This window comes from Cucurbita pepo, chromosome LG04 (assembly GCF_002806865.2).
Source record: "Cucurbita pepo subsp. pepo cultivar mu-cu-16 chromosome LG04, ASM280686v2, whole genome shotgun sequence".
Lineage (NCBI taxonomy): Eukaryota > Viridiplantae > Streptophyta > Magnoliopsida > Cucurbitales > Cucurbitaceae > Cucurbita > Cucurbita pepo.
Window position 1 is genome coordinate 1320469 of NC_036641.1, and position 12607 is coordinate 1333075.

Below are 12607 nucleotides of genomic sequence, written 5' to 3' on the forward strand. Positions count from 1 at the left end.
AGACTATCAAAACGTCTAGTACATGGGTTATACTTGACCGAGAGCAAATATTATATATGAATCTGAAGTTTATAATGAACGTGGATAGGAAAATTAAGTAAAGGTTAGTTAGAATACCAATGAGATTTGCATCAAAACCCACCGTTTCATTGAGAAACAAAAAACATAGCTCGAAAGATGTTGTCACTAGTAACAAATTGAGAAGCAAACCCAGTAGAAAACTCAAGCTAGAATCGAGATAGGCGATCCGAGCCTATGAAACAAGTACAACTAACGTTATACATATATTGAAAGCACAACTAACGTATAAAACCCTATGAATTAAGTTATAAACTTCTAGCACGGTTTGCGAGTAATTTTTTTATAATAAAAATAAAATATTAGTTCGTAAAACATTTATTTATTTATTTATTTATTTTGAAACATTTAATTAAGATTTACAATTAAATTTAAATATATATTTTTTCAGGTGATCGAGTCTTTTTTACGCGTATAGCTTTGGATAAGACTAAATTAATACTTCAAAATTGTAATTAAAAAAAAAAAAAAAAAAAAAAAAAAAAAAGCATATAAAGGGTGAAATGACAAAAATGGGCAAATAGAAACAAAACCAATACAATAAAAAAGTAGGTGCGAATTGGAATTTTTCATAAAGGCGTTGAGCGGACTCAACAAAACCTCCTCCAACACTCCATTCAACCGCCTCGCTTCACGGGAGAAGCGTAATTAATGCAAAGAAGAGGGGGCCATCGTCAATATAACAAACTTCTGGGGTGCTTTGTGCAAATTTGTGAAAGTTTTAACGGTACCAAACGAACGGGTTGGAACAGCTGTTGGGTTACGACAACGTATTCGGATATCTTAAGAAAGATGCTGAAACCATAAAATTTCCCCTCTTTTTTTAAAAAATAAATTGTTAATATTAATTGTATTTTTTGAGGCATACATAAATTACTCAAAAAAAAAAAAACATATTCCCTTTTTTCGTTTTTGTTTCTGCCTCAAGGTTTCGAGCTCTTTGTCCGTTATGTATGGGTGTAAAATTACCATTTTGCCCTTACCTTTTTGAGCGATGCTTTTTGTTTGACACGATACTACTTTTAACTATTAATCGTACACGATTCGGTTCGTTAAGATATGTAATATCAACTAAGAAAGTATAGGTTTGAATCATTTACCATAACTATTATTGAATTAAAAAAAAAATGTAAATTTTATTACTTCAGATTATCATATCATATCTTAAAAATATGATAACGTGTAAAAATGTCTAAACTACTAAGTTCATTGGTGTGACATCAAATTGTTAATGTATGGCTTGCTTATCTGTTTGGTCTCTTTTATGCATCAAAATATCTCACTTTAGGACGAGCCATGTTTAAGTCTAGTTGGTTATATATGCAAGTGTAATGATCATCCCTTGACGGTCTAAGTCTAGTTGGTTAGGACGAGCCATGTTTTCTAGAATTAAAAGCCTGAAAAACTATAATAGATCCTTAGATGTACGCTAGGATTAATAAGGACTCACCAATTAATCCCTTAATAGAGAACCCATGGGTGTAGGTGTACTCCAAATGAGTCGAGTACAAGACATCATAAGATGATGAGTGTCCAGAAAGGAAAAAAAGAAAAAAAATACTTGAGAGACTACGGGATGAAGATCAATAGCTCAGTAAGGTCCCGGATCGGGTCAAAACTCAAGAGATGAAAAGTTAGAGGACATTGTGCCCTAGACAAGAAGACCCAATAGGTTTCTATTTCGATTTTTTATTTTAAACTTCCATGTACATATTTTGTATCCAAATATTTTATGTAATTAATGCACTTTGATTTAAAATTTTGAACTCCATCGTGTCACCCTTTATTTTAAAAAATTGAAACATTTTATCAAGTGTTTTTAAACCATATGTGTGACGGTTTATGATTTGAAGTCTCAAAAAGCAGGTTGTTACATTATCTGAACCTGAAATGAAATTCATATGATTATGATGAGCTCATAGGAGCTAATAAAATTGAGCATTAGGTTATAGGTTCTATAGACTTCTTTAGACCGCGAGTCTTCTTTAGACAGCGAGTCATGGAGTTCTCCATAACCCAATTCAAAGAAACTATTTGTCACATCCATGCACGAGGATACCAGTTCTCTATAATCCAATTCAAAGAAAGTATTTATCACATCCATGCACGTGGATACTGTAATGACCCTAATATTTTACCTATTTAATCTGAGGTCATTACTATACTTTGAAATGCGGAATATACATTAAATGGACCATATTCATAAATGCGACTTACTCTCGCCTTTTATTAGCTCGTGAAAGAGAAAACGATTACAAGGAAAAAGAAAAGAACATTAAAGTAGAAGTAACAAAACCAAAATGAATGTTTTATTCTCCCCTATGGTTTATTATGCAAATATATTTCAACCAATACTAACCTATACTAATGATGCAAATCGAATTCAGCCTAGACTACGAAATGGAAAAAAAACAAACAACTATCCTATGCATGTGCCACGATCCTGAGGTGTACGATGCCGCCGTCGTTGTCACATGGGTGCCTTGCTCTTATCTGCAAAAGTAAAGTAGCACGAGGCTTAAGTATTTCTAGAATACTCAGTAAGTGGCCCCCTATCGGGGTTATGCGACAATCACATGCAATGAAATGATGAGACCTTATCGTTTCGTTTCATTTCGTTTTCCCTACGATGCAATCATAACGGGTAATCGTGAACGTGTACCATATACTCTACACACAGCCCAAACGTGCGAGTATGGGCTCACTAGCTAGTTCGCACACCGCTGGGCCACTACCCTTATCCGGTGGGCATACTTTGTGAGCCCCTTATGCCGGGACCCGTTAAAACTAGAACCGTCACGGCAGCGCTATGCAATGCGTAACGATCGTTGTTCTGCCATTGGATGTACGCGTCCGTACCCTCGTGATGAGATGGGGGTATCCCCCAGATGCATGAACACACACAATGCATGAGGTCCCCCTATTACTACATTTATCTTTAATGACCATAACCCCCTGTCACGTTCCATGCTTCATGTCATTCTCATTTTCAGTTCACATTTCATACACATGTCTATCGGGGTTATGATTCCAGACAGTTTACCGTGTTTCATGTCATACAATTCATGCGATTCACATTCACATATTCCATACAAACATGTCATAATCATTCAAGGACCACATATCGTCACATGCATAACCTATAACATCAAACTAAGCAACATACATAGCATACATACACGTTCACATGATTTCGTACTTAAGCATATTAAACTGGCATACAATTTAATGACACATGCAAATCCACAGGCACGTGCCAACATACAGCAAATAACGCGTAACCTACGACGGGTGAGCCACTTACTTGGTAGGCCTTAGCCAAAGTACTCCCTAGAATATAACGTAAGCTCTTAGCTCCTCATGAACATTCTACGCTTCCGTTGGTGGTTGGTTCCTATTGGTTCATTCATCACTTTCATCAGTATTTCACAAATATAATTAATTCCCAACTTGAATTTGTGAAATACGACCTTAAAATGTTCTATTTTACCTTAAACAGGGCCGAAACTAAGTCCAGGAGGGTTGGAATGGTGACAAACGGGCTGTAAATAGGTTTTCCGAGCCAAATAAGCCATCGGAGCCGCGCTGCCGACGTGCCACGTGGCACAATCAGAGAACAACACGTGTGCAGGGGTCTCGGGTCGAGGCGCGGGTTATCGGATCGCTCGCGGGTCGAGGCCGTACGCGAGTGACGGGCCGTTCGCGGGTGATAGGCCGTTCGCGGGTGAAGGAAAAAATGCAGGCGGGCTGGCTTATGAGGTTTGGGCTGGAGCGTTTGGGCCGCGGGAACCGTCAGGTTCTGGGCCGACCTAAGGGAACTGGGTTTGGTTCGGGTTGCTGGATTCGGCCCTCGGGTTGGACTTCGTCCTCTTCGCCCGCTGCCTGCACGTTTTTCTGGTGACCTTTCTCTCTCCTCGATAACGTTGTCCCGACGTCCTTTTTCCCTCTTTTTTTTTTTTCTGTTCCTGAGTCTCTTCTTCACCGTAACCCCGTTTTTGGTACAAATTTCGTTTGTAAGGGCCTCACACTCCCGGATCTGGAGAAGTTCGGAAGTCCGATGTTCCGTCTTCCTTGTCGACGGTGTTTAGTGTAAATGATTCGTCTAAATCTACTCCTAATGTGTGTAAAAGGTTTTGGGATTACTTTTGTGAAGTAAAATGGAGGTTTTGTCGTCGATCTCGTATGGTTCGGTTTCGTCGGGGTTTTCTGTTCCTTCTCGTTTTTTCACTGTTTTCGTGGCATCCCAGCCTTCGGCCGCCCTTTGTGGATCGTGTGCGAGCGAAAACTCCGGTGTTCGCCGGAGATTTTGGCTCTGCCGACGACCCCCATTTTTTTTTTGTTTTTTTTGTTTTCGGTTTTGTTACAGATATTAAGTGGTATCTAAGATTTTTATGATTAATGATGTTACTTTGAGTGAATCTTGATAAGTTATGTGATATTCTTGAGTTAGCAACGAACGAAAATTGATTATAACCCAACTTTTTTTTATTTTGTGTGACAGATTATGGCTTCATGGATGAAAAATCCATTGAGGTAGGGATAGAAAAGGAGAAAACAAACACTAAATGCCTCAATGGGTGAAGCACCTAGGGAACCGACACTCGAACAAACACAAACACTTGTGAGAGCATGTACGAGGAAACCAAGTAGTTAAGGGATTCAGAAAGTACGACCCTTTTGATAGATGAGCTATAGAATCACTACAATGCTAGTTATTAAGGTTGAGACCGATCTTGAGTTATCCAAACACGAACATGTTCTTCAAGGAATAATTTTCGGATAGAAAGACACAAATTACCGAAGTTAATACTTAGTTAGTTAAGTTAGTTAGGTTTTTTTTAGTACATATCGAACAACCACCATTTATTTCGCTTTCTATTTCTATATAATTGACTCGCTAAAAAAAAAAAAAAAAAAAAAAAAAAAAAAAAAAAAAAAANTTAATCATTCCCGTAATCTCCCATTTTTTTTTCTTGCTATTCTGCTACGCCGCTACCTCGAAGATGGGCCTACAGAGCGAGGAGAAAGGCGATTCGTATCCTCTAATCGAGCCCCGGAGTCATGGCATGCATGGCGGCGCTACCTTCGCCATCATTGTCACCACTCTGGTTGCTGTATCTGGCTCATACGTTTTCGGGACAGCGGTAACAACTCTTTGCCCTTAATTCTGAGCGATTTGAAAATAATGGGTGCGTGATGTTTTTTTTATTTATTTTGTTCTCAGATTGGATATTCATCACCTGCTCAGTCTGGGATCATGACTGACCTGGCTCTTACTGTATCAGAGGTGAATGAAAATTGCATCTGCTTCTTTTTCTTCATTTCATGATGTTATGTTCTTCATTTCTGGTATAAATGATTGCGTTTTGGTTCTATACTAAAAAAATTATGAAATCACCCAATGCTTTATACTCGGATTCAATTTTAATGGGTTAAATGCAATTTTGAGGGTTGTCATGAATAGATCCGTCAAGAGTCCCGCCATAGGTCCACCCTGAACGGAGAATAGAGAAGGGAGTAAAGAGAGGGAATCCTCTCGTTTAGTTAAACGGGACCGGAGACAGAGATGGTTTGTGGACATATCTAGTGATTGAAAGTTTAAGAACCTATTAAACACTTAAAACCGAGTAGGGAAGTTTTATAAGTTGTTCGCCAAGGATTCAATTGATGTAACTTTGTTGATTGTGTATCAGTATTCAGTGTTTGGCTCAATATTGACCATTGGAGCAATGATTGGAGCTATTGTGAGCGGAAAACTGGCAGATTATATTGGTAGAAGAGGTGTACGTTCATTCATTCCCATTTTCCTTTTCTTCTCTTTTCTTTTTGTCTCCGATCACAGATTTCCATTCTTGGAGATTTCGAGCTTTCAGTAAGCTTCTTTGATCCTCTGTTCCTCGTTTTCTGCGCAGACAATGGGCTTTGCAGAGATCTTTTGCCTCTCGGGATGGATTTTTATAGCATTCTCTGAGGTCCGTTTCAATCTTCGTGGTTTTACTTTCAAGTTGCTCTCGATCTTCAAAAACCTCACTGGACTGCTGATAGGTTGCTTGGTGGTTGGATATAGGGCGAATGCTCGTAGGATTCGGAATGGGAGTTATCTCTTATGTGGTATATGTTGCTAAGAACTCCAACTCTTTCTGATTTTTCAATAGCTTTAATGTTCAAATACAAAAAGAAACGCTGAAGTATGCGATGATCGAGCAGGTTCCTGTGTTTATAGCAGAAATAACGCCAAAGGAACTTCGAGGAGCATTTACAACAGTTCATCAGGTAAAACGGGAAACCATTATGAATTTCTACACTAACTTCATAAGTTTAATACCTTATTTTGTTGTTTTGTTTGTACAGTTGATGATATGTTTGGGTATTTCACTCACATGGCTGATTGGAGCTTTCCTCAACTGGAGGACTCTTGCCCTAATTGGTACCCTTTCTACTTATATAATTTTGGGTTCTCGTTCCTTTTGTTTAAATTACTAAAAAGGATGACTACCAACATGAACTAGTAAGTTCAAATTTGTATTTAAAGTACTACGATCGGCTAAGTCAATCACCCATAGAGTGGTAGTTAGAGGCGGCCATTAGGGTAGTTGCTAGGGTTGCTCACCGGTGGTAGCGTCGGAGTTGGTCTCTAGAGGTGGTCACCAGAGTAGTTGCTAGCGATGAAGACGGTTTGAGACTTGAGATGAAGACGGTTTAATGTGAAGTGCTTTCTCATTATCTTGCTTATGTTGTGTTGAACATAACTCTTTGTGGGAAACACTCGCACTTTTTATTAAGACTAATGAAAAGAGATTACAAGACACTCTGTAGAAACTACTGCTTCACTCCATGATTCGTATTTCTTGAGATGAAAACGTGCTTTGTATTTCTTGAGATGAAAAGTTTGTTAGGTTGGGGGGATTCATAGTAGAGGCTAAACAATTTATTCCTAAAATATATGACGATTTATTCCTAAAATACCTAAATCATTTTCCTAAAATACATAGACAATGAGCTCATACAATTATTGGGTTTGACCCTATTGGACTAGTGATGATATTTTCACATGTTGCAGGAGCAATTCCTTGTGTAATACAACTTTTAGGGCTTCCCTTCATTCCAGAGTCTCCTAGATGGTTGGTATGTGACACTATCAAACTCATAACTGGTTCAATTACCTATATTTGTTTGATGAGACATGAACAAGTGGCTATTATGTTCTTTTTACCAAAAAATATGTAATGAAACTCAGCTATGTTCTTAAAAGTGTTGTCTTTTGTAAAATGGTTATGTAAATAATAGTAAATTAATCATGAAATAAGTATTGTTTATAGGCAAAGAACGATCGAGCATTAGATTGTGAAGCTGCTCTCCAACGTCTTCGGGGGAACAGTAAAGATATTTCTGCAGAAGTGTTAGAGATTCAAGTACATTTCCTTCTTTTTCTTTCTCTTTACTTGCTTTTATCAAACAAAGGCTTCATATGTGTTTCTTGATCTTCTAGGAGTATACAGAATTGCTTAAACAGCTCCCTGAAACAAGTGTTCTTGAGTTATTCAAAAGGCAATATACACGTTCTATCATTGTGAGCCTTTGTAAGAGTTTTCAGTACTCCATAGCTCTTTGTCCTTTGTTTATATCATGACTTCGAGCTACTATGTCAGGCAGGAGTCGGCCTTATGGCACTCCAACAATTTGGAGGCGTTAACGGCATTAAATTCTATGTAAAATCTTTGTTCACAACAGCTGGTAATGTGAAAAATTCAAGCATTTAAGTGTTGTTTTGATAAGAAAACATTAGATTACTTAAAAGGAACAAAATCCTCTGGATTTGGACAGGGCTTTCTGGGAATATTGGGACTATATCATTGGCTGTTATTCAGGTTTTTCTATCGCTATATACATGTTCTTCGAATGTGATTGCTAGAACCCTCTTTTATCTCATTGTCCCCGATGAATTTTCAGATACTAATGACTTCTGTTGGTGTAGTTTTGATGGATATATCAGGACGCCGACCACTTTTGATGGTATGCCATTCAAGTGCTCGTTGTTTAGGCTGACATGATGAACAAGCTAATGAAAACTTTGAATTCAAACAGATTTCTGCAGCTGGAACTAGCTTGGGTTGTTTGTGTGTGGGATTATCGTTCCTCTTTAAGGTTTACTTCTAGCTTCTATCAGCCATTGAATCCGAGGGTGCTTGGGAGCTTCCATGATTCATCATCATATTCTAAAAGAGCCATCATTTGGACTGTGCAGGATCTCCAACTATGGCAATCTCACTCTCCCTTGTTGGCTTTTGTCGGTGTACTGGTAATGTTGATTAGCTCAAAAACTTGCTTGAAGTTCTTGGTTTATAGAACAATTCTCATAGGTCTAAAAGTGAAAACATGCACATTCATCTTCATTGAGGCATGTTGAATCATGAATTATAGTAGATTTAACGAGGATTGTTGGGAGAGGAGTCCCACAACGTTTATAAAGAATACTATTTCCATTGGTATGAGTCTTTCCGAGAAAACCAAAGGAAAAGTCATGAGAGCTTATGCTCAAAGTAACCAATATCATACTATTGTGGAGATTCATGTTCTTAACGTGGTATCAGAACCATGCCCTTAACCTAGTCATGTCAATATAATTCTCAAATGTCGAACAAAGAAGTTGTGAGTCTTGAAGGTGTAGTCAAAAGTGACTCAAGTGGAGTGTATTTTGGTTGAGAGCTCATGAGAAGGAGTCGTGCCTCGATTACGGGGAGGCTTCAGAGTAGGCTCTATAGTGTACTTTGTTCGAGGAGAGGATTATTAAGGATTGTTGGGAGAAAAGTCTCACATCGACTAATTAAAGGGTTGATGCTCAAAGTGGACAATATCATACTGTTGTTGTTGTTGAATCTTGTTAGCTTTACTCTGTCTCTTGTTCTTAATAATTGGAATCCTTTGGTAACTTTTGTCTTGGACTTGGTTATTTCTACAAAGACGTTCGAGGGATCTTTCTCGTTGGGCATGGGAGCAATTCCATGGGTGATAATGTCAGAGGTATGAACTTAGAAGCTTCATATTCACTAGGGATGGGTGCTGAATGACTTGATTCTGATTGGTTGGGATTTGTACTGGTTCAGATATTTCCTATAAACGTGAAGGGATTGGCAGGCAGCTTGGTTACATTAGTGAGTTGGGTAGGTTCTTGGATCGTCTCATACAGTTTCAACTTTCTTTTAAACTGGAGCTCTGCAGGTAAGAACCCCACAATTCTCAGCTTTTCAATGTGTTTAAAATGGATGAGTAATCATTTGGTGTTTGTTTGTTTGTTTGTTTGTTTGTTTTGGAAGGTATCTTCTTCATATTCTCAACCATATGTGGGTTCACTGTTTTGTTTGTTGCCAAGTTTGTGCCTGAAACAAAGGGCAAAACTTTGGAAGAAATTCAAGCTGCCATGAACCCTCTCTCTACCAAAACTTGATCTTTTTGTTTGCTTCATTTATATGAATCCTTCATTCTCTTTCTTAGCTTCAATTTAATATGATTCACTGTCATGTCTAGTCTTGTGGATTATGAACATTCTGCTAGTAGTTTTGTTTTATCAAGAACAGATATCATTGATTCAAGAGCAGCTAGATCTAGATGTCCCAATGGAGGATCTTGACATCATGACCCGTTGCTCGAATTCTATTTGGTATGAACTTCTTGAGAATTCGATCCAACAATCTTGTTGAAGAACGAGACTTTTAGATATGAATTATCCAAGCACTTCTAAAACGATAAGGAATTAACTAAATGGGAAGTTTTGAAATGGATTACTTTGATGATGAATATCAAAAGTAAAGAAAACTCGTTTCTAAACTTACGAATCATTCCACAAGACTTGAATAAATTCATTTATTTGAACCCGACTTAAATAAATTCATAATCTAAGTGACTGGGACTCCAACCAAATTGCCGATTTCTTAACAATTTTTTCGATTTCTTAACAATTTTTTTCGATAGTATTTTTAGTAATATAATTTCTCACAATAATTAAAAAATGGTATGGTTGCTAGTGAATGAGGTGTTAAATGATTTGTTCAAGAGAGTATATTACCATTTTTATTTGCACACTAATATTTCAATTAAAAATATTTTCATATAATTTATATTTAAAAAAATAAAATTGCTAGTTTTTATTTTTATTTTTTTAATATATTTAATTTCAAAATTATAATTTATATTTAAATTCTCAATTAAAAAAAAACAGAAAATTTGTAGGAAAAAAAAATTAATAAAAAGAGTGGGTCGAGAAGACCTAATGTTCGGCTATGAATATTTGAGAGTGCATGAAGTATGGTTGAAAATATATATATATATACGTACGTGTTGAAAATATATTTATATTAAGCTGAGTAGAGAATTAGGTGGGATGAGAAATTTAATAAAAAATTAACTAATGAATTATATATTTATAATTTTATATTTTAATTATCTACGGATGTAATAGTTTGTTAATTTGAAACACATTATTTTAATTATCTACCGATGTAATAGACTATTGATGCATTCTCTCATTATTTAGAACGCCCAAATCCACACAACTCGCTCATGAGTCATGTTGTTGACCCTTCCACATGGAACACATTCACACTTCCGAGGGCAGACTTTCTCTCTCTCTTCCTCCATAACTTAGATTGAATTAATAATTGTAATGATCTATCTCATTGTCTCTTCTCTCTTCATTTTCATCGTCCTCATCTCACAACATTCGTGTTCTCTGTTGACATCGTTCTCATTTCATATCAGACATCGACGTCACTCGCCAGTCACCTCTTTATTTCTCCATCACACTCTCTTCTCATCTCTCATTTCTCCACTCGACCTTGTCGACGTCGTCTCCGACTGTCTCTCTACTCAATTTTCCGTTCCATTTTCATCGAACTTCTAGGCTCTGTGTTCCTCGTCCAACTTCGGCTCTGTATTTCTCCACTCCTTGTCTAGAGTTAGTAAAAATCTTCGGGTTGGTTAAAAAAATTCCTCAATCCAACCCAACACAACAACACGTGTAGACCCCGTACCAAAAATAACATCAAACCTTAATCAATTCTCCATCTCTAACTAATCTCCCAAAACCTCTCCCAACCAATGCTCCATCTCTTTTTTAACCCCCATTCATCCCTCCGTTTTCCTCACACCGCCATTCCTTCCTTCTTCCTCCTCACAACACTACACATCCAGAGGAAGCAGGTTGTCCCCCACCTCCTTCCTCTACCCCGCCATGGCCGTCTTTCAACCTACCTCTCTTCTTCTTCTACTTTTCCTATCTCTTCCATTCTCCGTTCACTCTCACCTTTCTCTCGATTATTACCACAAAACTTGCCCCGATTTTGCACAAATCGTTCACGACACTGTCGCTCGCAAGCACGCTACTAGCCCTGTCACCGCCGCTGCATCTATGCGCCTCTTCTTCAGCGATTGTTTGGTTGGAGGCTGCGATGCCTCTGTTCTTATTTCATCCAATGTCTTCAACCATGCCGAGCGCGATGCTGAAATCAACCACGCTCTTCCTGGTGATGCCTTCGACGTTGTCACTCGTGCGAAGATCACCTTAGAGCTCTCTTGCCCTGGGATCGTCTCTTGCTCTGATGTGTTAGCGCAGGCGACTAGAGATCTCATCGCGGCCTCAGGTGGACCGTCGTACAAGGTTGAATTAGGGCGGAAAGATAGCCTCGTCTCGAAGATTTCAGATGTGGAAGGTAACATTCCGAAACCGAATCAATCAATTGACGAATTGATTAAGCTATTCGAAGCGAAAGGATTCACGATTCAAGAAATGGTAGCGCTATACGGCGGACGCACAATCGGATTCTCGAATTGCAGGGAATTCAGCGATCGGCTCTTCAATTTCAGCAAAAACACACCAACAGATCCTGAGATGAATTCGAAATACGCGGAGGCGTTGAAGAAGTCCTGTGCGGACTATGAGAAGAATCCAGGAAGTTCGGCGTACAGCGACCTCGTAACGCCAGGGAAATTCGACAACGTATACTACCAGAATCTGTTGAGAGGAATGGGACTGTCGGCGGCGGATCACGCGCTGGCGAAGGATCCAAGGACGAGGAAATTCGTGGAGATGTACGCAGGGAACCAGGCATTATTCTTCAAGGATTTTGGAGAGGCGATGGAGAAGATGAGCGTTCGCGAGGTGAAAACTGAGGGAAATGGAGAAGTGAGGAGAAGATGCGATGCATTCAATTCAATCAACCATTAGACCATTTTGGGTTTTCATAAATATTCATCCATTTCAGGGAATTTTTTTTTTTGTTTTGTTTTGTTTTTTCTTTTTTTTTTGTAACATTGATTTGGAAAAGAAAAATAGAAAGTTTATTGATGGAATAGAAAGTTTTTGTAACATTAGACCTCTGGTTGACTACTTGCTAGCGCTGAACTTGAGTTATTTTAGAGTCACATCGGACCGACCTCTGGTTGACTACTTGCTAGCGCTGAACTTGAGTTATTTTAGAGTCACATCGGACGACCTTGTGTCAGAATTGAGAAATTCGATGACTCGAATCTTTAG

At 38.2% G+C, this 12607-nt stretch overlaps 2 protein-coding genes across 3 annotated transcripts; both read left to right on the forward strand.

Moving 5' to 3' along the window:
- Nucleotides 1-5035: 5035 nt before the first annotated feature.
- On the forward strand, nucleotides 5036-9596 carry LOC111792865 (sugar transporter ERD6-like 5). Of its 2 annotated transcripts, XM_023674471.1 has the most exons (18): nucleotides 5036-5222; nucleotides 5303-5365; nucleotides 5772-5861; nucleotides 5991-6050; nucleotides 6124-6189; nucleotides 6286-6351; nucleotides 6430-6505; nucleotides 7139-7203; nucleotides 7398-7490; nucleotides 7568-7648; nucleotides 7728-7812; nucleotides 7903-7946; nucleotides 8029-8091; nucleotides 8164-8223; nucleotides 8324-8377; nucleotides 9040-9099; nucleotides 9183-9297; nucleotides 9393-9596. In XM_023674471.1, exons 1-18 carry the CDS (start codon nucleotides 5082-5084, stop codon nucleotides 9521-9523), a joined length of 1413 nt encoding a protein of 470 aa, XP_023530239.1. In that variant the 5' UTR covers nucleotides 5036-5081; the 3' UTR covers nucleotides 9524-9596. The 2 variants fall into 2 exon arrangements, with proteins under 2 accessions (XP_023530239.1, XP_023530240.1); XM_023674472.1 differs by lacking the exons at nucleotides 8324-8377; nucleotides 9040-9099; nucleotides 9183-9297; nucleotides 9393-9596 and having other exon boundaries at nucleotides 8054-8091; nucleotides 8164-8206.
- Nucleotides 9597-10831: 1235 nt separating this feature from the next.
- LOC111792699 (peroxidase 41-like) lies at nucleotides 10832-12298 on the forward strand. Its single transcript, XM_023674256.1, has one exon. The coding sequence runs from the start codon at nucleotides 11306-11308 to the stop codon at nucleotides 12296-12298; it is 993 nt and encodes a 330-aa protein (XP_023530024.1). The 5' UTR covers nucleotides 10832-11305.
- The last annotated feature ends 309 nt before the right edge of the window (nucleotides 12299-12607 follow it).